Consider the following 26,208-nt stretch of genomic DNA (forward strand, 5'->3'; position numbering starts at 1 on the left):
AGTAACGTTTTCGAATAGGCCTCGAAGTCACGAGCGCATAGGCAAAAGCCGTTTGCGAGTCCGAATTATAACGGTATAGTTACAGACATTTGAAGTTGTGAAACTTTAGGTTGTGAAAATTATTTAATTTCCACTAGAGGGTAAAATGTCCAAATATATATATTGGGAAGTTGAAATAATTTAGGAAAAAGCATGAAAACCTCATTAAGCGGGACTCATTGACGCGATACTTAATAGGCGAGGGTGGTGCTATAGCCTTCTCAATTTTCGGCTTTCAGATGAAATAATTTGAAAAAAATCAAATGACATAAATAAAGTAATTACAAGTATAGAGGTAAAGGTGGTGCTATAGCCTTCTCAATTTTCGGCTTCTAGATTAAATAATTTGAACAAAATCAAATGACATAAATAAATTAATAAGAAGTCTAGAGGTAAAAATAAGTGTGTGGATAACACCATCCAAGTAATATTTTTGTGTTTACTTTTAAGTCTTTAGAGGAATGAGAGTGCAAGTTCGTAAAGCGAATAAGGGATGAAATTTTTAGGAGAAAAGTTATATTCTTGTGTTTACTTTTAAGTCTTTAGGGGAATGACAGCGCAAGTTCGTAATTGGAATAAGGGATGAAAATTTTAGGAGAAAAGTCATATTATTGTGTTTACTTTCCAAGTCTTTTGGGGGAATGAGAGTGCACGTTCGCAATTGGAATAAGGGAAGAAATTTTTAGGTGAAAAGTCATATTCTTGTATTTACTTTCAAGTCTTTAGAGAATGAGAGTGCAAGTTCTCGGAATAAGGGAAGAAATTTTTAAGTGAAAAGTCATATTCCTAGGTTTACTTTCAACCAGTCTCTAGGGTAATGACAATGCAAGTACGTATTGGAATAAGAGATTAAAATTTTGGAGATAAATCATATTCTTGTGTTTACTTTCAAGTCTGTAAAAGAATGAGAGTGCAAGTTTGCAATGGCAATACGATATGAAATTTTTAGGTGAAAAGTCATTTTCTTGTATTTACTTTCAAGTTTTTAGGGGAATGAGTGTACAAGTTTGCAAATGGAATAAGGGATGAAATTTTTAGGAGAAAAGCTTATTCTTGTGTTTACTTTGAAGTCGTTAAGGGAAGGGGAGTGCAAGTTCCCAATTGAAATAAGGGATGAAATTTTTAGGAGAAAAATCATATTCTTGTGTTTACTTTCAAGTCTTTGGAGAAATAAGAATGCAAGTCGCAATTAGAACAAGGAATGAAAATTCTACATAACTATGACAATTAAAGAAAGAAGTCAACTTTCTACGTGGTAGGACCTCCAATTGATGTTAATTAGTAATCTAATCATTGGCCGTGAGCTAGAGGCTAGAGCACCCTCCGTGAAGCTGCAATATTGAAAAATATCCAAGAGGAAATGTCATGCTAAGTTAAAGCCAGGCCCATGATGTCGGGCAGTCGGTCAATGGCAGGAGCAGGACTGACTTGTGTAATAAAAAGAGATTGACTTAAGTTTAGTGGGGTTGGCCCACCATTTATGTGTATTTTTTAGTTTTATATTTATAAATCCATTGAATCAAATGGCTAAGATCTAATTTGATCAAATCCAACGGTAAAAAAAATCTAATGGTCCAAATTTAAATCCAACGACTAAAATAATTAAAAAAAATATTTTATGTGTTTTATATTCTTTCATACTGTTCCACGAGTTTCATGATGCTAGTTTAGTGATTTTTCAATATTTATCGGAATCTAAATATTTTTAGTTCAAAATGTTCATAAAATTAAATTAGGATAGTCTACATAATTTTTTTTTAAGTCACTTTAGGGAAAAAAAAATTATCTTAAATTTATTCTTTAATAATTTCGGGCTAAAAATTTAACCCATAAGAGTCGGACTAGAAAAATTGTTCCTGGGTTAAAAATTTTAGGTTTTAACTCAATGGTTGGAGATGGTCCAAGGGAAAGGGGGTGGGTTAGCCTCACAATGGCCTAACAAGTGGTTCACTTACCAATGAAAAGAATACTACTATACCATAGTACTAAATGGCAAATTAAAAAAAAAAAAGGTTGAGCAAAAGAAATTTCAACGATCTGGAAATGGATTGGGACTTTCACACACCATTTTTGTTCCTCTTCTACACTTTTTATTCCAGAGGTGTATTGTCTGCCCTCCCATTTCTATACTCTTCCCATGCCCTCCTGTGATGTGTGGTCACGGTTAAGCCACGTCAACATTTTATATTAATTTTTTATAGAAATAATAAAACAAAAAGTAATAGGAATATAAAATGTTGATGTGGCTTAAACATGACCGTACAAACAAAAGGGCATAAGAAGAGTATGGAAACGGAAGGACAGACAATCTACCTCCTTTTATTCCACCAAAACAGTGCATCAAATTGGAGATGAGGCCACAACTAAGGATGAGCTTCCTCTGTCACATGTAAATTGAATTAATACTAAAATTTAATCTAAATATTTAACCTTCTTAGCATTATCATTCTTTTTTTATTAAGTTTCTAAGAAAAAATGAGAATGAGTTGTAAAAGTTAAATAAAAGAAATTTCAACGTTTTGAAAAGAGATTCCGACTGTCGCACACCATTTTTGTTCCTCTTATACACTTTTTTATTCCACCAAAGCAGTACATCAAATTGGAGATGAGACGACAACCAAGGATGAGCCTCCTCTATCACATACTTGAATTAAGACTAAAAAACAATAATTGATATCATGTATTATTGTTTTTAATTTTTTTTTTTTTTTGCCATTAAATTGAATAAATTAATATAGTGTCAAAAGATTTATTTATTTTTAGCTACCCAAAGGAGTGTCAAAAGACAACAATAAGAAAAAAAAAATCATTTTCCGTTGAACAAATCAACTATTTATTTATTTAAAAGAATGTGGATGTTGATTGATGCATCTAAATACGAAGAACGATCTTAGAGGGAGACATTCATTAGAAGCCAAAAAAAAAAAGTTGAAATAATTTAGGAAAAAGCATGAAAACCTCATTAAGCGGGACTCATTGACACAATACTTATTAGGCGGGGGGTGGTTCTATAGCCTTCCCAATTTTCGGCTTTTAGATGAAATAATTTGAAAAAAAATCAAATGATATAAATAAATTAATTAGAAGTGCAGAGGTAAAGGTGGTGCTATAGCCTTCTCAATTTTCGGTTTTTAAATTAAATAATTTGAAAAAAATCAATTGACATAAATAAATTAATAAGACATGTATAGGTAAAAATGAATGTGTGGATAGCACCACCCAAGTAATATTTTTGTGTTTACTTTGAAGTCTTTAGAGGAATGAGAGTGCAAGTTCGTAAAGCGAATAAGGGATGAAATTTTTAGGAGAAGTTATATTCATGTGTTTACTTTTAAGTCTTTAGGGGAATGACAACGCAAGTTCGCAATTGGAATAAGAGATGAAAATTTTAGGAGGAAAGTCATATTATTGTGTTTACTTTCCAAGTCTTTTGGGGGAATGAGAGTGCACGTACGCAATTGGAATAAGGGATGAAATTTTTAGGTGAAAAGTCATATAGTGTTTACTTTCAAGTCTTTAGAGAATGAGAGTGCAAGTTCTCGGAATAAGGGAGGAAATTTTTAGGTGAAAAGTCATATTCCTGTGTTTACTTTCAACCAGTCTCTAGGAGAATGAGAGTGCAAGTACGTATTGGAATAAGAGACTAAAATTTTGGAGAAAAATCATATTCTTGTGTTTACTTTCAAGTCTTTAGAAGAATGAGAGTGCAAGTTTGCAATGGGAATGCGAGATGAAATTTTTGGGTGAAAAGTCATTTTCTTGTATTTACTTTCAAGTCTTTAGGGGAATGAGTGTACAAGTTTGCAAATGGAATAAGGGATGAAATTTTTAGGAGAAAAGCTTATTCTTGTGTTTACTTTGAAGTCGTCAAGGGAATGGGAGTGCAAGTTCCCAGTTGAAATAAGGGGTGGAATTTTTAGGAGAAAAGTCATATTCTTGTGTTTACTTTCAAGTCTTGGGAGAAATGAGAATGTAAGTTCGCAATTAGAATAAGAGATGAAAATTCTACATAACTATGACAATTAAAGAAAGAAGTCAACTTTCTAAGTGGTAGGACCTCCAATTGATGTTAATTAGTAATCTAATCATTGGCCGTGAGCTAGAGGCTAGAGCACCCTCCGTGAAGCTGCAATATTGAAAAATATTCAAGAGGAAAAGTCATGCTAAGTTAAAGCCAGGCCCATGATGTCGGGCAGTCGGTCAATGGTAGGACTGACTTGCGTAATAAAAGAGGGACTTAAATGTAACGGTGCACTGTTACGATAGCTAATGATACAATGTTATATGGATAAAGATATACACAGAACATTACATTATTGATCCTTTTTTTCTTTTCTTTTCTTTTTTTTTTTTTTGTATGTTTTTGGGAACTTACATTATTGATCCTCAATTACAAAGGAAAACACTTCATCCTGTCCTGGATTTCATGTGAATTAGAATAAAAGTCCAGAAATGCAAAAAGTTGCTCCTCTGGATTTAACCAATTATCATGAGAATATTAGTGACTGTACTCTGATTTTGTATCTTACAGGCAAGGCAACATATATGTGCAAAAGATTGGCTACAAGTGGTGGAATCCTGGGTTCTTTGTTTCTTGTGCTACTGGCAACTGCAGCATATCGGGTATATGGCGCTCATGGAAAAGGAAAAGCTGAATGAATTAAGAATTGAAAGATTCTTGGAAGATTACAAAGCACTCAACCCAAGTAGGTAAAGAGGATTACAAATCCATTCAAGGTGTTGGTGTCAAAACTCAATTAGAGCCTGACTAGGTTCAACACATGGTTTGCTCTGAGTGTTGCTTTCGGTCTCGTTGCCACTGGATGGCTCAAGAGAAAGAGAAAATAGGCGTGACAGTAGATAGTTGGTGTTTACTTAGGAATAAGGTTGGTTTGCGCTTAAATCTAACTTAACCAAAACGAAGATACATCTAGTGAGATTATGGTTCAATTAAGTTTTTTCTTATGCTTCGATTGAACGAGGACTTGGAATCAATTGTAAAAAGTGTGTTTGCCTAAGTTTGTAAGTGGAAATAAAATATTAACTAAAGCAAAAAACTAAGTGTAACCATTTCATGACTGAGTCAAGACTATAAATGTTCATAAAAGGAAATCATGGGCTGATAAGCCGATTTACATAACTGAAACTCAAGAGCTTGTTTGGATGTGTTTTTAAAATGACTGAAAGCTTTTTTGGTGAAAATATTTTTGGAAACAATCCAGTAAAGATACTAGTAAATCTTGGAAAAACACTTGAAGTGTTTCCTGGAAGAAGCACATAATTAATGCTTCTTGTAGAAGACACTTAGAGTGCTTTTAGAACCTAAAAATATTTTCTCTAAAAGCACTTTCAGTCATCGCACAACCAAACGAGCCCTAAATCAATTTAGAAATGTAAAGAAAACAAAATAATTCTAACAAGATTCAAAATCATAACCATAGCACATCATGATCTACAAGTAATAATCTTCCATCCTAAAATGCCATATAACAAAGGGAAGGATAAATGCTAATCATCCTAAAACTTAATTATTATATCTCCCAGTTTAAGGCGTTATATTTAACAAGAGAATTATTATTAGCACTCTAAAAATTTAATAATGCACTATAAATTTTTTATATTAAAAAGAAAAATATTCTTGCGATGAGTGCAAAATTAGATTTTTAGAATATCAATAATAGTTTCTTCTAACATTTGATGAGCATAATTGTTCTTAACACTTCAAAATAGTTATTTTTCATTCGTTTTCTAAATTATTTTTCAAGAAAATTGTAGCAATGGTTCCTTAACTAAAAATTCATAAACATTGGTCCCTTAACTCATCAAAACGTGCAGTTATAGTACTTTTCGTCAACTCCATCAGAATTAAGTCAAAATGACTCATGTTGGAAGGACTATTGCTACGAGTGAGTTAAAGTTTAGGAACCGTGTTGCTCCAATTGGTTAAAGTGGAGGAACCATTTCTCAAATTGGGTTAAAATTGAGGGACCATTGCTACAATTTTTTTTCATTTGGTTTTCTATATTTGCCCCTTCATTCAGCCTCATGTGTGTGACACATGACTCATTTTGATGAAAGTTTTAACAGAGTTGACGCAAATGACCATAGATACTCATTTTGATGAATTAAGAGAATAGTGGTCATGGATTTTTAGTTAAGGGATCAAGACTACAATTTCCTCTTATTTTTCAAAGTGACCATCGTCTGTCCTCCTCCTTAAACATTATAATCAACGACTGATGATTGTTCACTTTCACGACATTAGTTTTCAAAAATGACAATCATCTATCTTCATCCTCAAAACATTATAATTAACGATTGATAATTGTTCGTGACAAGTAAACACCAGAGAGTCATTAACATTCACTTTCACGACATTAGTTTTCAAAAATGACAATCATCCGTCTTCATCCTCCAACATTATTATCGACGACTTATAATTGTTCGCTACAAGTAAATAGCGGAAGAGTCTTTAACATTCATTTTCACGACATGTCTTGGAAGTTGCAACTATCTTGCAATACCCAACCAAAGGGCTACTACAATACCAATTAAAAAGACGGTTGTCGCTACGGGATGACGAAATGAATTTTGGAATTTATTAAAATTCTCCAAAAAAAATAATGTTAATAATCCGCAGGTATTGAAACCATTAAAAGAAGGGAGTTTTAACGAAAAGCTACGGTACTGTTCACTTTAACAAAAAATCACATTTTTACACTAAAAAGTCAAACATGGTACTATTCATTTTACTTTTTATTTTGTTTTTATTGTTAAAATTCAAAGTTTTCAAATCATTTTCATTAGTTTTCCTTTAAAAGAATGCCCAATAACTTATTTATCACTGTAGAAGGTATTTAAAATACAAAGAAGAAATATAATTCAGGCAATATTTCCAAAGGATGTGCAAGTGCGCAAAGACACAAAGTTCACGTGATCCACCACCACACATCAGGACCCATATCTCGTGCTCTTGATCTACCCAAGTCCACGCTCTCAGCACGTGCGACACGTGCCACAACTCACGCCCGAACCGTGAGACGCACACGTGTTCCGCATGGTTTCACTCGCTCACCTCACACACATAGTGCACGCCCACACGCCTCGTTCGTGCCAGCAAATTCCCCCAAACACGCTCGCACCTCGCACGCGTGGCAATCCCCCGAGCGTGAGCGCCCCCTCCTCGCATGCTCGCACGCTTCTCCTTCCCCATCCCTCTCCCGCCCGACCCGAGCCGCCCGTCTCCGACCCCCTCCCTCCGTCTTTCCCTTCGGAGCCCCGCCCTACTCCTCGTGAGACGACGCCGTACTATTTATTTCCGGCCGCCGGAAAATTCGGGCACGGATTCCGGTGAAGCAGCTAGGGCTTCTGAAAGGGGGAATAGAAGATGGATCGGGTGGAAAATGGGAGTGGGAGCTCTGAGTGAGGGCGATGAGGTGGAATTCGAGGAGAAAATGGATAATTCCGGCCAAGGTGGAGTCAATTGCTAGAATTCGGCCGTTCCAGCTGGTTTTAGGAGGTAATTTAGTTCACTACAAGGAAAAGTTTACTTTGTGGTCATGTTTGGCTTCTGAGAAAATTTAAAAGCTTTCTCGTATGTGACTTGTGTGGAAAGTAATAGAGAATAAGCGCCTTGTTTGGCTGCTGAGAAAATTTGAGCAGAAGTCAACCTCATTAGAGCCAAATAGGTGTAAACAATCAATTTAGTAGGTTCTTTGTCTCTGTAATTTTGAACTATACTAGAATTATTAATGTGAGATATGTCTAATTTTCAGAGTTTCGATTTTTAACAGAAAATTGAGCAGGATCGTATCTGCATTGTTGAGAAAAATCTACTCCTTCAAGTGGTTATGTGGGAAATTAAGCAGTGATGGTTTCTACATTCATGATAGAAGGATCAAGTAGCTAAGATAATCAGGAGGTTTAAAGCGTAGGATAAATTATGGAAACGGGTCTTCAGAAGTTAATCACAAGTGAAGAAGATGATGACGAAGAAATGGAGATGGATGTGAAAGAAGAGGACAGTGGCGATGATGAAGATGGAGAGAAGCATGTTGATGCCTCCCAAATGATGGCAGGGGTTGATGGAGAAATGCCAACAATAAGTAATAATAATAACCGTTTACAACAGCATCATCAATTTCAAGAACAAGTGGGGACTCCCGGAGGGGGAGGAGCTAGGAGGTGTAGACCCCTGGAAGAGAAGGAGAGAACCAAGTTAAGAGAACGGCAGCGCAGGGCAATCACGGCGAGGATCTTAGCAGGGCTACGGAGGCATGGAAATTATAATCTTAGAGTTAGGGCTGATATCAATGATGTAGTTGCAGCTTTGGCTAGGGAAGCTGGCTGGGTTGTTCTTCCAGATGGAACAACATTTCCTTCAAAATCTCAGGTACTTCTCTCGCAAGGAAGAAGCTTGTTCATCCTATTTTGAATATTTTTTTTTTGCTTTTTTATTTTTTAAATTTATGAACATGACTGCATATTTGGTTGATTTTAATGTCATACTTGTTCGCTGAAATGTTTAAAATTGATTTCTTCCTATAAAAAGAAAAAATTGATCTTCATGTGGGTCATGCACTGGCTGATCTTAGATCATGAGTGCATGTTTGGTTTTGGCCTCCTTAATGTGGCTGTGGATGACATTCAATGCATTTTATTGTGATTCTCATTTCTAACAAATTTCTGAAAAAATCCAAAATGTTTATATTGAACTTTTACAGGGCCCAAGGCTGGCTGGTGTCAATTCTGCAGCAGTGACTTCATCATCATCCCAAATAGTATCCCCACGTACTCCTGCTTCCCTTAAAGGAGTTACTTCTGGCTATCAGAGCCCTGGGGAGCTTAATGCTTCCAACACCAAAGGTGTTTATTTGCCTAGTTTATCGCCTTATGTTCTCCCCTCAAGCGCTCAGTCCCAAGGTTCATCCATTGTTGGAGATGGAGCAGGTCAAACAGAGAGTCATCCTCTTAGTGGTGGCTCCTTGGATAATGTTGGCTACAAACAGGTACTAGGACGAGAAATTCAACAGTCTATGTTTCTATGCCTACCAAAATATAAAACATCACAAAATTGTTTTATTCCATATCATCATGCTTTGTGTGTTCCGTCATGCATGGCATCATGTGTGATGTATTTGTTGTTGAGACTTCAGTGGTGGTATGCGTTTCCAGATATATCTTTTGGTATGCAGGTGTTGAATTCTCTTATATGGTCATTCTTTGTACCATCTTGGTTAATTTTGTTATCACATATCACATCATGGGTTAAATAGCACAAAGAACAGTAGCCTTTGTTAGCAAATGTATGGAGGCACGATTCTGCATTTATACTGTCTTCATTTATGCTTATAGCTGCATTGCAATTTACTAGGACCCCATAAGTAGTGAAATACTATTTTTCATATTGTTCATCTAATTTGTAGTAATGAATAGTTTGAATGGTAAGTTATTGCTTCCTAAGTTGGGCTGTGTCACGTCCTTCAATGCACATTAATTCTTTTTCGTAGATTGTTGACATACCCCTGAAGTTACAAGAACGTGATTTCTCCAGCACTGCGTACATTCCGGTTTATGTAATGCTACCAGTGAGTTCTGTAACTTTACTAATATTCTTTTACTATGCAAGTTAAATTGTTGGTTTTCTGTTTTTTAATATGTTTACTTTTCTACTCTATATCTTGCATTAGAGGCTGCCATGTCAAGGAGTTCAAGTTTTGCTTCATAAATAACAGTTGTTTTTAAGCTTGGTCTCTAATCTGTATGCTCTTTATCATGTCTTTTATTTGGTGGCAGCTAGGTGTTATTAACATGAAGTGTGAGCTGGTTGATCCAGATGGTCTACTAAAGCAGCTAAGGGTATTGAAATCAGTTAATGTAGATGGCGTTATGGTTGATTGCTGGTGGGGAATAGTAGAGGGACATGCTCCACAGGAGTATAATTGGAATGGATACAAGAGGCTCTTTCAAATGGTGCGCGAGCTTAAGCTGAAGCTACAGGTCTGTTTTATATATGTTTTTTCACTTGCAGAGCTTTTTCAGTGGGCTTATAAACAACACATGTGGTTAATTGTTTTGCCATCTTTGTTATCATTTTTATTCTTTCTATGGTTTTCCTGTAATGCTTGGCAAAGTTTTGAGATTTTCTCTCTATAATGTGGGAACCAAGGAACTCACTTCCCTTTCATGCTCTGAATTCACTCTCTAAGTCTGGAGATTATGTAATCATTTGGGCGTGGTTTGTTTTGTTAGTTCGTCTGAAATTTATTGTGGGTCTGACGGGCAACTTCTGTATTTAAGGTTGTCATGTCATTTCATGAATGTGGAGGCAATGTTGGTGATGATTTATGTATTCCACTGCCTCATTGGGTGGCTGAAATTGGTAGAAGCAACCCTGACATATTTTTCACTGATAGAGAGGGAAGAAGTAATCCTGAATGCCTTTCATGGGGAATTGACAAGGAACGAGTTTTAAGAGGCCGGACGGCTGTTGAGGTATTGCAGTCATATATGATGAATGATACCTTAATCTTTCTGCTTGCAATTAAAATTGGTGGTAATTGAACTCTTTGTATGTCAAACCATTAGCACCTATTAATCTATATATTTCTTTTTCTGTGGAAAACTTCATTAATGCCATATACAGAATGCCGTTCAGTATTATTGTACCATTTTTTAAGGGTAGTCCTATATACTCGGTGTCAAAATGCTAATTTTTAACTGATATAGGTATACTTTGGCTGCATGAGAAGCTTCCGTGTAGAGTTTGACGAGTACTTTAAAAATGGTAGCATCTCCATGATTCAAGTTGGACTAGGTCCTTGTGGGGAATTGCGATACCCATCTTGTCCTGTAAAGCATGGTTGGCGATATCCCGGTGTCGGTGAATTTCAGGTAACTTGCTGAATAATGTTATATCAGTTTACAAGTGAATGAGTCTGTATTTCCTCAGCCTGAGCGTTTAAAAAATTGCAGTGTGATGATCAGTATTTGCTGAAAAGTTTGAGGAAGGCTGCAGAAGCAAGGGGACACTCCTTCTGGGGTAGAGGTCCAGATAATGCAGGTTCTTATAATTCCCAGCCAAATGATACCGGTTTCTTTTCCGAAGGCGGTGATTATGATGGCTACTATGGCAGGTTCTTCCTTAATTGGTACTCTCGAGTTTTAGTTGATCATGGTGATCGGGTGCTTTCTCTAGCAAAGTTAACTTTCAACGGAACCTGCATTGCTGCAAAGGTGAGTTAGCTTCAATCATTTTGAACATACACGAAAGATGAATTTTTGAAATCTGATATTTGAAAAAGATAAAATCCATAGAAAAATGAATTAGGAGCTTACTTTGAAGATGTGGCCAAAGAATTCAAATAATACCGAAGGCAAAACCATCCATGTTGAATTTGAAGTTTCAAGTTTTAATCTAGAACATATGAAGATTGTTATGCAGGCCTAATATTGTTGAGTGTTGAAAGTTTTGCAACCTTAGAAGTAATTTGGCTAGTTATGGATTGATCGGTCAGTTTGCTATATTTTAATTGTTAAGCAGCTATCAGGTCTTCACTGGTGGTACAAGACGGTCAGTCATGCGGCTGAGTTGACTGCGGGCTTCTATAATCCATGCAACCGTGATGGTTATTCTCCAATTGTGACGATGCTAAAGAAGCATGAAGCTAATTTAAGCTTAGCATGTACTGAATTGCACATGTTAGACCAGCATGAAGATTTCAAAGAGGCACTGGGAGATTCTGAGGGTTTATTTTGGCAAGTAAGCATCAAATTTATCTGAAACCTCCTTGTGTACTCTAAAGTGGCCTTTTCTGATCCAAGCTTCAGCACTTAAGAATCCGTCTGTATTGGAATTCACTGGGATTCATTGCGAAAAATAGTACCCTAAATTGAAAAGTATATGCATTTACGTTGTGAAATCTTTGGACATTTAACATTGTAAACTCCTATTTCAGGTGCTGAATGCTGCGTGGGATGTTTGCTTACCGGTTTCTAGTGAGAACGCTCTTGCTTGTCATGATCGTATCAGCTACAACAAGATATTGGATAATGCCAAGCCCTTGACTGATCCAGATGGAAGGCATTTGTCATCTTTTACCTACCTTAGGCTCAGTCCACTTCTAATGGAAAGAGACAACTTCATGGAATTTGAACGATTCGTTAAGAGAATGCACGGTAAGACAGCCTTTACCACTGCTTTATTGTTGATTCAATTTGATGCGTTATTGATCTAGTACCAGAATATGGAAAATGCCAACAACAGTATCTCCGTATATAAACACTGCTCCACATTGGAGAACGAAAATACATAAAAATCAGAATCAGTTCACATATTTGTCGCCGCGTGTTTTCTGGATTCGGCATGAGTTGTAACTATGAATTTCACTGCAGGGGAAGCTGTTGTTGACCAAGTATATAGCAAGTAGAATGAAGTATCCCCAGATAGTGCTTTATTAATTCCTCTTGAATGAAGAGGGTTGTCCAGTTTAGTGTATTATCTTCTTTTCTTAGAGGAAAAATGAAAATTTACTAGTCGATAGGACAGCGGCTAACGACGAGATTCAACTATTTTGTACTCGAACAGCGATCGCGATTGATATGTAAAAGTAATTTAAATGTAAAATCCTCATAGCTTTTAGAAAACATTGCTTGCAGAAATTGCATCTTTCTCCACCATTAGCAGCCATTGGCCGCCGGCCTCCCTTATGATATTTGCAATGAAAGGCAATCAACAATATCTTGAGCACAGATGACTTCAATATAATCATTGAGGTTTTTATACGATCAGCGATGACATGGCAGCGCAACGTTTTATGCACAGCTTCACTTTCATGTACTGCCTCTCATTCCCTCTCACCAACATCAATCTAAACACAATCATGAACTTCCCAATGGAGGATGCTTCACAAGAATCAAAGAATTACTTTTCTCGGCGTGGTTATTACTTCTTGAACACCATGTCACCGGACTCATCAACATCGAAAAGCCGCTCGACGAAATTATCCCAGCTTTCCCTCCTTTTCTTGAATGATGCCTTACAAGGAGTTCCCCCACTCAATCCTCCAGAATTCTCCCCCTCTAAAGTTTCAATGAATGCAAACGTGCCATACTGCGAATCAGAGTAGGCATGTGGGATATTCAAAGCTACAGCTCTCCGAAGAGCTGCCTTGTGCTCCTGGCTGTGTTCACGAACAAGGGAAACTTGTCGCTCCATCCTCTGCTTTGCCGGAACTTCCATAATTCTGTCGTTCTCAACCATTAACTGATATCATGGGAAAAACAAATATATCGTTACAACCACAAGGACACGAATCTCAGATCTAGGTGGGATTATCATTAAATCTTAAAGAAATTTGAAACGTAATGGGGGATTTAAGGACTAACATCAAAAGCCTTTTGTGCTTCTCTCTCTATCCAAATTATGGCATGGTCAGAAGTAACATTGCAAGAAAGAACTATGTGCTCAAACCGCCCATCCACAGGAACCGCTGTTTTCACCACTGGCGGAAACCTTTCAAATCTGCAACCAGTAAGCTCCCAATCAGAGCCCGTAATTCAATCTATTCCTACCCCAGCAGTTAACACATCATGCCGATGCAATTTGAAATCTAACAACACAATCGAAATGCAATGAAATTGAAATATCATAACATCCTAAAATACCTGAAGGGCTTTCGTTCAACAATGTGATAGAGACGGCCAGGTGCATATAATCTCTTTGGATCAGTAAGCATCTTCTGTTCCAGTGTGCATGTCTCCTTCAAGCACATTGTGCAAAGAAAACATGGCAAACTGTGCAGACGAAGGAAAGCAACCTCATTTAGAATATCAGCAGGATAACACAGGTACAATCTAAATTATATCAGTAATACATTGCAATGAATTATCAAATGCAAGAAAGTTCGAAAAAAAAACGTACTATGTTTTACCAGAAAAGTGATTTGAACAAGTTATCCAAAGCAGTTGTTATCCGAGGTAAGAAATCATCCTGGTTCATTATAACAACCACATTAGAACACTGAGGACCTATAATCACCCATCGGCAAAAAGCATACTAATCCCTGGGAAAAACATTGATTCAATTTATGTGGCCGGCCTTTTGGCTAATTTTCACCAGAAAACATAGGCAATGAATTAAATCGCGCAAATATCCACTATTTTACGAGGAACAAAAAGCAAATGTCTAGAATGGAATCTCATAATCTAACCTGAAGTACAACAGAGTTGATAACATCTGCATACCTCACAGCCAGATTCAGTGACATGCATCTAGCAGGAGCCGTAGCATAGCATCTAATCTTCTTCCTCTCAGTTCCTAATTTACTCAGATTCTGAAGCACCACTAGCGTCATCAATGCCACCACACCAGCCCCAAGGGAATGTCCAGTAAATGTCACGGTATAATTCGGATGTTTCATTACCAATTCCCTCAATATTTCACGCTCTGTATCAAACAACCACTCTGCTGCCTTCAACAGCCCATTGTGGACATACCCACCGTCAAATTTTGTCTGCCCAAGTTTGTTGTCGAGCATAACTGCATAATCATTTTCCTTAGCTAAATTGAGTCCCCTAACTGCTAAGACTATATCAGAATGATCGTGATCAAGATATATAAAGTACGGAGGAACGCGGCCAAGGGTTTCTTCATAGTCTTTCCGTAAGATAACCCAATCAGGATTAAGGCCATAACCTCCGGGGGGTGCCCAAAGAGGATTACGAAGATCTTCCTCATAGACGGCTAGAATTAGGCGACAAAAACGAGGGATAGGCTCAAATTCTTCTGCAGTAGCCAGACCCCAGTTTTCACTTTCCCGCCCTGCAGTGTAGAGGCATTTCAGCCACACCCAGCGGGCACATGCCAGACAGTATACAGACTCAAGGATAGGAATCCCACAGCAGATTGACATGGACGCCTACGAAGCAATGTAAGCAAATATCAAGAACTCGATGCGAAATCACGAAAAACTAGTAAGCAAACCATTACAACATTGAAACTAAGCAAACAATTACTGCGTTGGGTTGGCACAGTTCAACAGCTACACATTTGGGTATAGATTGAAGCAAATTATAAATGCGAAATTGAACACTATATTTGTGTGAAAAATCACCTGGGTTCTAAAATATAGTTGAATTTCAGAGCAGATTGACAGAAAATATATCCGGATACCAACTGAACAAACAAAACTGGGAACTAAGATGCCCAAAGTTCAAGGTTGTCAAGCGGATTATGGTATCAAATTTCAATTTCTACTAATAAATTAAACAAAGAAACATTCTTTACTAAAACATCAACAGTTAAGCAGGAACTAAATGGATGAATCAAGTATCAGAAATATTACATGAATTAAAGCTCAAAGTGCATGAGCTTCCAATATGGATCAAAGGATTCAAACCCCATATGTGGAAAACTGGGACTGAACAAAACCCATGTTCTGAAATTTTGTAATAGGGAGTACAGACTAAGGATTCATGCTTTTAAGGTTCTTCCAGAAAACCCACCACAGAGGATCATCAATTAGCCAAAACCCAGTTCTGGAAATATGAAATGGAATATTTATGGATTAAGAAGATGGGATTCCTTGAATAGGGTTTTAGGGATTGGGATTAGAAAACTGGGAATCTCTACTGTGCTAAATATGGATTGCGGTACTAGTGAGAAGTAGAGGACTTGTATTATACATCTGTATGTATGAATTTAAAATAAAAGATTAGAGAATACAGATACAGACACAGAGAAGAGAGAAGAGAGATGGAGGAATGTAGAGTTTGTGCTGGGCTAGAGGTCGTACCTGCAGGTCAAACTCATTTCTTTTCAGTTAGCTTCAAGAATCTACTCTCGGAAATGCTTTTATTCCTCAACTCCCTTGTATGACCTCTAATCACTCGCTTTTTATTTTTATTTTTTATTTATTTTTTCTTTCAATTTCTATAATTTTCTTTTGAATGATGATTGGGCCTTGGCTAATCTTAGGTTTTGTGGTTTGAAATTCGAGCGCAAGTAGGGTGAGTGAGGCCATCTCCAACATGAAGGGATAATGTCATCCTTCGGAATGTATACGTTAGCAAACTCAATGATCGTTTAATAATATTTTTAAAATAACTGAAAACGATTTTAGAGAAATTGATTTTGGGTCTTTTTGAAAGAAATTACATATATGTGTTTTTTGTAAGAAGCATTTAAAGTACTTTTTCAAGATACACTTGAATTTTTATTAAAGATCAATTTGAAAAATATTCACAAAAAATATATTTATTTATTTTAAATGCACTTCTAAACGAGTTCTCATTGGATAAAGTTAATTATGGGATGCTTGAGACATGATATGACAAGGGCCTGCAATTAATGTGAGTTAGCCAATTGGTTCGGAAGACATAGACAGGGGCCAAATTCCATAATATAGCTCAAAAATAATAAAACCTCATCTTCAACAATGGGCTACATACATAAATTCATGACACCAATTTTTATGTAAGCAAACGATGAGAACATGAAGTGTCACGTGGAGAAAATGGTGGTTAACTTGATATATCAACTTAACCATTCAGATTGTTTTTGTGCAAAATTGTTACTGATTCCCTATTAAATAGTTCAAAGTGTAATTTTTTTCCACAAGAAATTTCGAAATTTTTAATTTTTTTGTTTGTGCTATTAATTTATAAATTTTGACTTTTCTTCATATCCCAAATGTATTTCTCTCATCTATAGAAGGTAATATTGCGTAACTTTCACTTGCGTTTTCATTATATAAATTATAATATTAATTAGTAAACACATGCGTAAATTGGAATGCATAATATTTCAACTTTATTTCGACTACAAGATTAAAAAAAACATGTCATAAAAAAGTGCTTGTGAATAATTTTTTAAGAATTTTCTTCTAGATGAAGAAGCTGATAGAGGAGTGAATGGTCATCTAGTAGATGAGATCAAAGTTGTAAGGAATTGTATTCGAAGTTTCTGATGAAGAATGAGCATCCAGTGAGAGGTGTATGATTGTTTGTTTGGTTGTTATTGTTGTTTGTTTCCTTGCCTCTCTCATTCAAGTTATATAATTGGCTCTGTTATAAAATGAAATCATTCGTTATTTATTTGATTCAAAACGTTGGTAAAAAATAGTTCATTTGATCTGAGATCGTTTGCAACCATGGAGAAAAAAGATCATCTAAATCAAATTATACAATTCATCAGAAACTCCAGATTTTTTTTCCTTTTTTTTGTATACAATCATATATTTTATACTAAGAGTATGGAGAGTTCGGCTAATTAAACTACATAATGAACAATCTAATTTGGTATCAAATTCACTATCCACGATATTCGAACTTAAGAACTTTCAAATGAAGAAGAATGCTAGATTACAATATGAAATGTGAAAATTTTTAAATAAATTAGAAAGAAGCCAACAAGTTTCCATGAATGACGTCATAGTCATTTTCTCCGGCCTCGGAAATAGCAATAATCAAGTAGGGACCGGTCCATCATCTGTTTTGCAATACTGTTATTCTTATCGTATTTTTATATCATAATTATATACTATTTTAGATAATATCTGATGTACACAGTTACATTATCTAAATTAATTAGTATTTAATTTCAAAATATTAATCAATAATTAATAAAAAGATTGTTAATTAAATGATGATTGTGGTATACGATAAGTTTTCTTCTACCACTTAAAATTATTTAAGTGTTTTAATTAATAAAAAAATTAAAATTAAATAATGTAACTTGTCTAACTCACCTGTCATCTAATATGATAAAAAAAATATGATATAAAATTATAATAAAAATAACATTACTCTCCGTTTTCCTATCATTTTTCCCTAGCACAGAAATGAACACATTTTACGAAAACACCGCGACCCATCAGATCCGTAACCATCAACTGTATATAGCAACCCGCTTTGTCTGGCCAATCAAATCCATCTCTGTCCATTTTCGCGGGTGAAACGATCGGCAAACTACTTCAAACTTCGCCGATTTCACACCATGGACTCGGAATCAGGTTCGTCGCAAAGAACCCTAATTTCGATTTTGTCTACTCAATCGCTGAGCATGCTTCTCTATGTGTGTGTGCATTTTGCAGTACTTGAGTTCCTGAGCTCCGTTCCTCTGCTTCAGAGGCTCCCCAGCTCCTCTCTCAAGAAAATCGCCCAGCTCGTCATCGTCAAACACTACGGTCAGTTTCTATCAGTAAATCCTTATACTTTATGTGCAGATACGTATATAATACTGTGTATGTATGGTTTTTGTAAGGAGTGTGTTGTTCGCGAAGCCGAAACTGGGGACGGGTTTACTTCATATTGGAAGGAGAGGTTACTTTGATTTGATTGCTTGTTGGTTAGTTGAATTGGAAGTCGGTGAGCTGGAGTCTGATTCGGTAGGCTGCTTACACAGGCTGAAGTTGTTAAGGATACAATTAGAACTAATCAATGATGTATCTGTTTAGGATTTTACTTAGCTGTTAAGCTATGATTGTTATAGTCGGTTATTAGAATCTGTAAAGCTATTTATATTGGTTGTACACACGGCTTGTCTAATTGAATAGAAATCATTTTTCCACAACAACTTCTCTCTCTAGATTTTCTCTCTCTCTCTACCTTTAGCATTTCTCTCACAGATCTATAACTTTCTACATGGTATCAAAGCCATAGTCCACCGACTTTGATCCTTCGCTTCCCCTTTCTTGCATTTTCTTGCATTTTCTCGCCTTCCAAACACGTCTTCTACGCCCTAATTCTCTTCAATTTCTTCCTTTCTTTCTCAATTTCTCTCTATTTCCTGCAATGACGACGGCTGCGCACTCCTCTTCTCCGGCTGCTTCTTCTGGATCTCATGGCAATGTCACCAATTCGTCAGTTCAATCGCTCTCATCTATTACTGTTCAGAACATCACAGGTATGGTTGCGACAAAACTCAATCGTCACAACTATATCACCTGGCGTAGTCTCTTCCTCCCTGTTCTGAAACGATTCAAGCTTTTAGGGCTTGTTACTGGATCTGATGTGTGTCCTTCTCAAGTTCTGCTTGATTCCTCTGGATCTCGATCTCTGAATCCAGCGTATGAGGCTTGGTGTGAACGAGATCAAATCTTGATGATTTGGATTAATTCTACTCTATCTGAAGATCTTCTTCCCTTGACGGTTGGCTTTGATGATTCCAAATCTCTCTGGCAATCTCTCGAGCGTCGCTTCTCTGGTGCATCTCAGACGCATATTCATAGCTTACGCTCAAAGATTCAAACTATTCAGAAAGGTGACTCCTCGATGACGGATTATCTCAATTCTCTCAAGGAAATTTCTGACAAACTTGCAGCGGCTGGGGAACCTATTTCTGAATCAGATCTTGTTGCATATACTCTTTCTGGTCTTTCTGATGAGTATGAGTCCTTTGTTGACTCTATTGAAACCCGACTTGAACCTGTCAATTCTGATGAACTACACGGCATGCTTCTCAGCAAGGAAATTTCTCTTCAAAAACGCAAGACCAGACCATCTTCATCCTCCTCTCAACTTTTTCATGCCTATATCGCTCACCAAGGTTTCTCTGGTTCTACCAACCACAGAGGCAACCATCGTGGTCGCTTTCGGAATCGGAATAAGTTTAATCAAACTCGGAATTTTGGAGGTAATCGCAACAACTATAACCCCTCAGGAGGTATTCTTGGCCCTGTTCAATCTCCTCGATCCACATTCTCTGGTTCTCAGTCTGCCAATTACAGCTCTGGAAAATCTTTTCAGTGTCAATTGTGCCTCAAATATGGCCATGAAGCTCTCAATTGTGAGAAACTCTCTCAGTTTGCTTCTCAACGATCCAATGTTGGTCCTCCATTTGGTATGACTGCTACTACTTCTCCTCCACCGAGCTATTGGCTAACTGATAGTGGTGCCTCTCACCATGTCACACCTGATCCAGCTTTTCTCAACTCTGCCATTCCATACACCGGCAGTGATCACCTGTTTGTTGGTAATGGTAAAGGTCTGTGTATTTCCCACACTGGCTCTGCTTTAATTCGAACTCAAAATGCTACTTTTAAGCTTAATGATGTGTTATTAGTTCCCAAAGCTTCACACAACTTACTGTCCGTCTACAAGTTTGTCTATGATAATTGGGCATCTCTGACCTTTGATCCATTTGGGTTCTATATTAAGGACCTAAGAACTGGGAGGATGCTCTTCCAGGGCCCCTGTGAAGGTGGTTTGTACCCTTTCTACTGGGATGCATCAAATGGCACATCTGGAGTTGCACTCTCTCCTCAGGCATTGCTCGTTCATAAAGCAGATATTCATCTGTGGCATCAGCGATTGGGACATCCATCGAGCCAAGTATTACATACTATTGTGAATAAACACCAACTACCTGTCATTCGTTCTGTACCTCAAGGTTCTATATCTCAAGGATCTGTTTGTACTGAATGTAAATTGGGGAAGGCTTCTAAGCTACCTTTTTCTGTTTTGCCGTGTATATCTACTAGGCCTTTTCAATTACTGCACACTGATGTTTGGGGCCCTTCTCCCATTGCTTCATGTACTGGTTACAAATACTACCTCATTTTGGTAGATGACTATACTAAATACAGTTGGTTATATCCTATGGTTTATAAATCAGATGTGTACTCAGTTTTCACGACTTTTGTGCTCAAAGTTCAAACTTTTTTTTCTTGTCGCATACAATGCCTACGGTCAGATTCAGGGGGTGAGTACTTGAGCAGGAACTTTCAAACTTTTCTCAATGATCAAGGCATTACATATCAACTCAGTTGTCCTCATACACCTGAACAGAATAGGTGTGCTGAGAGGAAGCATCGGCATGTTGTTGAAATGGGTCGAACTTTCCTTTCTCAGAGTGGATTGGCAACCAAATTTTGGGTTGAGGCGTTTCAGACGGCTGTCTATCTTATCAATCGACTGCCTTCTCATTCTTCTTCCATTAGTCCTTGGGAACAACTTTTTCAAGCTCCTCCACGGTATCATACTCTGAAGGCTTTTGGATGTGCTTGTTATCCATGGTTGCAACCGTATTCAGCTAACAAGCTTGACGCAAAGAGCAGATTGTGTGTTTTTCTGGGCTATAGCCTTAATCATAGTGGGTACAGATGTCTTGATCCTGTTACTAATAAAGTGTATATTTCACGGCATGTTACGTTTGATGAGCAGTTGTTTCCATTCAAGCACGGCATGTTCTCTGATTTCAACCCACCACAACCTGCCTCCTCTACAACCTTTTCTCCTACCTCTGTGACTATTCCAGTTCCTGCTCCTTCCAGTACACTTCCATCTGTCACTGCTGCTCTCCCTCATTCTACACATCAGGACTCTCTCTCACCGGCTCTGTTTACTACACTATCTGCCCCGATATCTCCATCTTCCTTACCTGCTTCTTCTCATAATTCATCGGCCTCTGTCCCTGCACCATCACCATCTCTTAATTCTCACCCAATGATTACTCGAGCTAAGGCTGGCATTCACAAACCAAAAGTCTTTACTGCCACAAAACATTCTCTTCCTGTGTCTGTTGATTCACTTGCGTGTCTGCTCCTACTCTTACCACATTTCTGCAAGCTTCCAAAAATCCACATTGGATGGCTGCAATGAAGGATGAGTTTCACGCCTTGCAGTCCACTGGCACATGGGATTTGGTTCCTTTTCATCCCAACTTAAATTTCGTCAGCTGCAAATGGGTGTTTAAAGTCAAACATAAGCCTGATGGCTCCATTGAACGGTACAAGGCCCGTCTAGTGGCTAAAGGCTTTCATCAGCAAGAGGGCATTGATTTTTCTGAGACTTTCAGTCCTGTTGCTAAGCCCACAACTATCCGTATTCTGTTATCCATTGCTATTTCTTATGACTGGTTCATTCATCAACTTGATGTCAGTAATGCGTTCTTGCACGGTACTCTGAAGGAAGCTGTATACATGATCCAGCCACCGGGATTTGTTGATTCCACAAAACCCCGCCATGTTTGCAAACTTAACAGATCTCTCTACGGTTTAAAACAGGCTCCTCGGGCCTGGTATGAAGCATTCTACACGGCTATTCTGTCCTTGGGTTTCTCCTCTTCTTCTTCTTCTGATACCAGCTTGTTCATCAAGCAGGATTCTTCCATCACCTTTATTTTAGTCTATGTTGATGACATTATCATTACTGGTAGTTCCCGATCTGTTTGTCAATCTCTTATTGCTCAGTTACAAACTATGTTTCCTGTGAAGGATTTGGGTGATATTCACTATTTTTTGGGCATTGAAGTACACAGATCTGCTAAAGGCATGTTTCTTCACCAATCCAAATATGCTCTTGATTTGTTGAAGAAAACAGATATGATTGGTGTCAAGCCTTGCTCCACTCCTGTTGGTTCTGCAAAGTTAGATCACTCAGGCACTCTTCTCTCTGATCCCACATTTTACAGATCCACTGTTGGTGCAGTATCTAACCTGGACGAGACCTGATTTGTCATTTGCTGTCAATCAAGTATGTCAGTACATGCATTCCCCTCGTATCATTCACCTGCAAGCGGTCAAACGGATCCTTCGTTATTTGAAAGGGACTCTTGATGCTGGTTTATGGTTTACCCTAGGGTCTCAATGCCTCACTGCATGGTCTGATGCCGATTGGGCTGGCTGCCCGGTTGACAGACGATCAACAAGTGGATACCGTGTTTTCCTTGGTCCCAATTTAATTTCTTGGAGTGCAAAGAAACAGTGCACTGTTGCCCGCTCTTCTACAGAGGCTGAGTATCGATCGCTTGCCAATACAGCTGCAGAACTCAGTTGGGTCTGTAAAATTCTGCAGGATATCTCTTTTCCTATCCTCCACACTCTTGCCATTTTCTGTGACAACCAGAGTGCAATTGCTCTAGCCTTTAACCCTGTCTTTCATGCTCGGATTAAACATGTGGAAATTGACTATCACTATATCCGCGAAAAGGTTCTTGCTGGTCAAGTCAGTGTGCACCATGTTGCTTCTCTTCTTCAACTCGCCGACATTTTTACTAAATCCTTGCCATCTGCTCGCTTTGCTGAGTTAACTTCCAAGCTTTCAGTTCGCTTTCCTCCCTTTAGCTTGAGGGGGTGTGTTAAGGATACAATTAGAACTAATCAATGATGTATCTGTTTAGGATTTTACTTAGCTGTTAAGCTATGATTGTTATAGTCGGTTATTAGAATCTGTAAAGCTATTTATATTGGTTGTACACACGGCTTGTCTAATTGAATAGAAATCATTTTTCCACAACAACTTCTCTCTCTAGATTTTCTCTCTCTCTCTCTACCTTTAGCATTTCTCTCACAGATCTATAACTTTCTACAGAAGTTACTGGTTCTGCTGATGATGATGAAGGAAATCGACCCAAGATAAAATTGAAACGATATGTTATTTTGGTTATGGTGAGAACTGAGAACTCATTTTTATCCTTCCCGTTTTAGAAATTAAGAAGTTGGTTACTTTTCAATACGCTTTTTGTGGGGCACTGAGAATTTTTTAACTGTTTTTAAGCAAATGATTTGAGATAGGGTTTCTACTTTCTACAATCTGTTTCTGATCTTTAGAGATTGCTTGATTGGATATTGTCAAATGTTACATGGATTTCCATGTTCAGTATGTTGTTACTGTAGTTTAAATGGATGCGATATTAGTTGAGGTATTGACATGAAACCAGACACAGGTAGTTGTCCTTGATTACTTTGGATAAAGGTGTATTTTGGTTTAGGCTACAAATGATCAATCTTTGTACTTAAGATTTTTGGATGACAGATTGTGAGGCATTGGCCTATGATTTGTAATATGTAGCTGGAATTATAAGTGTCAAATGATTGCTTTATCTAAGGTAGTTGAAATATAAATATTATATCTTAGCTTTTCATTTTTCCTTTTTGTCTGCTTAGAGATTATAAGTCGCAAGCCTGGGCTTTAATAGTAGATTGGGCGGTATAGACAGGGGCAACTTCGCAATCCTCTTTTATTGTTTCTCTGTGACAACGTTATCTATCTGGTTGCTCAAGCTCACAAGATTTTCCTTTAAAATGCTGTCTTATGTATGATAACAGTGGTTTCTGACATGTTCTTACTTGTGGCAGCTGATTTTCTTGGTGCTAGTGTCACGCCCCGATCCTGACATACATCCAGGATCAACACTTGACGTCACCAATACTCGTATATCTAACATATCCCGCCTCCGGGATATGAATAAATCACCACTCAAGGTCCAAATTGCATAGTAATTTCCAAATATTTTATGGTTGCATCTAACCTCCTCGTTAGACTGCCTACGTATCCTCAATAGGGATCAAGCCCTTCGTAGTTCACCATTTCACTATAATCGAACATTCATCACATAAGTCGTTATGTCCCAACAAAATATCACAATGTATATCGTGCAATCCTTCAAAGAATAAACGACGAAGCACAATCATATTCTCTCGTCATATTTAGCAACAAATCTAGTCATAACAATAACAATGATATCCAACATAATAATCCCACAAGACGAATAACATTTCCACTTCATCCATCACATAAATCATCACGTTCCCACATAAAATCACAATTCATAGCATGTAACATATTAAAGAATTAACAAAGCACAATATTATTCTCTAGAAATATTAATCAACTAAAATAATCATAATAACAACACTCATATCCAACGTCATTCCACAATCCCGTCAATTCATCAATTCGTGAATCAAGATGCACAATCTTAGCATTTAATTACGTTAATCAAGTAATGTGATAACAAAACATTTCACGAATTTAACCAAGGAACTCTATATAATTCCCCACTTGGATTATGAGTAATAAACATGGTAATTCTAATTTATATTCACAATATCTATTGTGGGTAATTCCTATCCACTCAAATTTAGGATTCTAAGATCACCTTAAGAAAATGAACAAGAGCAAGGATTCCAGACCACTCTACGAAATCCAACAACATCGGGTTCCGGACCACTCAACGGAACCAAAATATCAAGCGGTTTTCTCGTAATCTACCCAGACTTGTCATATGTAAAGTCAATGCCTACATTATGGGATTGGTGCACTAGCAATTCAGGCACTCAGATACGCTGCGAGGCTCGGGTGAGTGACAATAATATAAGCATGTGATACAATAATAAAACCAGCGATCAATCACAATTTATAAACCTTGAATATAAATCATTCATAAGAAATCAATACCAAACTTTTGAAAACTCCAAGGGGGTCACCCAAACATCCAACGGTTCATTTGAAACAATCACAACATCTCACAACCATATTCTCATACACAATGAAAAGTAGGGTTAGAGCGACACAGTTCGTTCGAAGTCTACATCTTTAAAGCTATTTCAATCCAAACTCAATGAAACCCAAGGGGGATGCGATCCCGGACCATCACTCAACGGAATCACGGAGTAAGAGGGATTCCAGACCATCACTCAATGGAATCCCAACTAGGATACGATTCCGGACCATCACTTAACGGAATCGCGGAGTGGAGTAGGAAGGATTTCGGACCATCACTCAACGGAATCGCGGAGTGGAGTAGGAAGGATTTCGGATCACCACTCAACGGAATCCGAACCAGGACACGATTCCGGACCATCACTCAACGGAATCGTGGAGCACATTGCATAACAACCAATCAGTGAAACAACACATGAATCAAGTTACTCAAGTTATAAAAGCTCAACGAAACAAGAAATGAAATAATGAAACGAGCGTTGACACATGTTTCGAAATAACAAACCCCATGACAATGGGTTAACGGTCCACCACTAGCCCTCACCTTTCATCAAATCAAGCCAATCATACAAACAAACCATATTTCCAATATGCACATCAAATCCCACTTCATATAACTACATTGATGGCTAAATATAAAACTTAACAATTTATAGGAAACATAACTATAAAACCATTTCATATTCACATATATTAAAGTCACTCACATTTCATCATATCATACCATTTATGTAAATCAACCACCTTTCGAATATGCACGCCAAATCACATATCACGGTAATCATCAGTACACAAGCCAAATCATGTTTAATAAACATAGGTCTATGGCTAAATATATATATATATATATATATATATAATATCACATTTCAATAGAAATCACATTATAAAACCAAATCATATTCACAGGTGATATCAATATAAGAAATCAAGGTAATAACCATA

General features: G+C 37.3%; 2 protein-coding genes and 1 long non-coding RNA gene across 7 annotated transcripts; 2 read left to right on the top strand and 1 right to left on the bottom strand.

Annotated features, from left to right (window-relative positions):
* Nucleotides 1-6,953: 6,953 nt before the first annotated feature.
* On the top strand, nt 6,954-12,727 carry LOC125469096 (beta-amylase 7-like). 4 transcript variants are annotated; one of them, XM_048566028.1, is made up of 11 exons: nt 6,963-7,558; nt 7,833-8,431; nt 8,763-9,047; nt 9,549-9,626; nt 9,835-10,038; nt 10,339-10,533; nt 10,768-10,932; nt 11,014-11,274; nt 11,582-11,800; nt 11,997-12,216; nt 12,433-12,727. In XM_048566028.1, exons 2-11 carry the CDS (start codon nt 7,982-7,984, stop codon nt 12,465-12,467), a joined length of 2,112 nt encoding a protein of 703 aa, XP_048421985.1. In that variant the 5' UTR covers nt 6,963-7,558; nt 7,833-7,981; the 3' UTR covers nt 12,468-12,727. The 4 variants fall into 4 exon arrangements, with proteins under 4 accessions (XP_048421986.1, XP_048421983.1, XP_048421985.1 ...); XM_048566026.1 differs by having other exon boundaries at nt 6,958-7,558; nt 11,997-12,727; XM_048566027.1 differs by lacking the exon at nt 6,963-7,558 and adding an exon at nt 7,582-7,745 and having other exon boundaries at nt 11,997-12,727.
* A 53-nt stretch (nt 12,728-12,780) lies between these two features.
* LOC103932523 lies at nt 12,781-15,987 on the bottom strand. 2 transcript variants are annotated; one of them, XM_009342150.2, is made up of 6 exons: nt 15,834-15,987; nt 14,250-14,957; nt 13,971-14,029; nt 13,705-13,833; nt 13,426-13,561; nt 12,781-13,303 (listed from the first exon to the last, which is right to left on the bottom strand). In XM_009342150.2, the coding sequence occupies exons 2-6, from the start codon at nt 14,949-14,951 to the stop codon at nt 12,983-12,985; spliced, it is 1,347 nt and encodes a 448-aa protein (XP_009340425.2). In that variant the 5' UTR covers nt 14,952-14,957; nt 15,834-15,987; the 3' UTR covers nt 12,781-12,982. The 2 variants fall into 2 exon arrangements, with proteins under 2 accessions (XP_009340425.2, XP_009340423.2); XM_009342148.3 differs by lacking the exon at nt 15,834-15,987 and adding an exon at nt 15,384-15,827.
* A 7,359-nt stretch (nt 15,988-23,346) lies between these two features.
* LOC125469157 lies at nt 23,347-24,460 on the top strand. The gene is made up of 2 exons (XR_007251519.1): nt 23,347-23,426; nt 24,117-24,460. It is a non-coding gene; the product is annotated as an uncharacterized LOC125469157 (long non-coding RNA).
* The last annotated feature ends 1,748 nt before the right edge of the window (nt 24,461-26,208 follow it).

Source organism: the organism of the source record quoted next, unplaced genomic scaffold (genome assembly GCF_019419815.1).
Source record: "Pyrus x bretschneideri cultivar Hongxiangsu unplaced genomic scaffold, Pyrus_bretschneideri_v1 Contig40, whole genome shotgun sequence".
Classification (NCBI taxonomy): Eukaryota; Viridiplantae; Streptophyta; class Magnoliopsida; order Rosales; family Rosaceae; genus Pyrus; species Pyrus x bretschneideri.

Bases quoted from the DNA above. Each gene is read 5' to 3' on its own strand.
- LOC125469096 (XM_048566026.1), top strand. From the start codon at position 7,982: ATGGAAACGGGTCTTCAGAAGTTAATCACAAGTGAAGAAGATGATGAC. The intron at 10,933-11,013 runs GTAACTTGCTGA...AAAAAATTGCAG, and splicing joins CCGGTGTCGGTGAATTTCAG to TGTGATGATCAGTATTTGCT. The intron at 11,801-11,996 runs GTAAGCATCAAA...CTCCTATTTCAG, and splicing joins CTGAGGGTTTATTTTGGCAA to GTGCTGAATGCTGCGTGGGA.
- LOC103932523 (XM_009342150.2), bottom strand. From the start codon at position 14,951: ATGTCAATCTGCTGTGGGATTCCTATCCTTGAGTCTGTATACTGTCTG. The intron at 13,562-13,704 runs GTATTTTAGGAT...TACTGGTTGCAG, and splicing joins GTTGAACGAAAGCCCTTCAG to ATTTGAAAGGTTTCCGCCAG. The intron at 13,304-13,425 runs GTTAGTCCTTAA...CCATGATATCAG, and splicing joins AAGCACAAAAGGCTTTTGAT to TTAATGGTTGAGAACGACAG.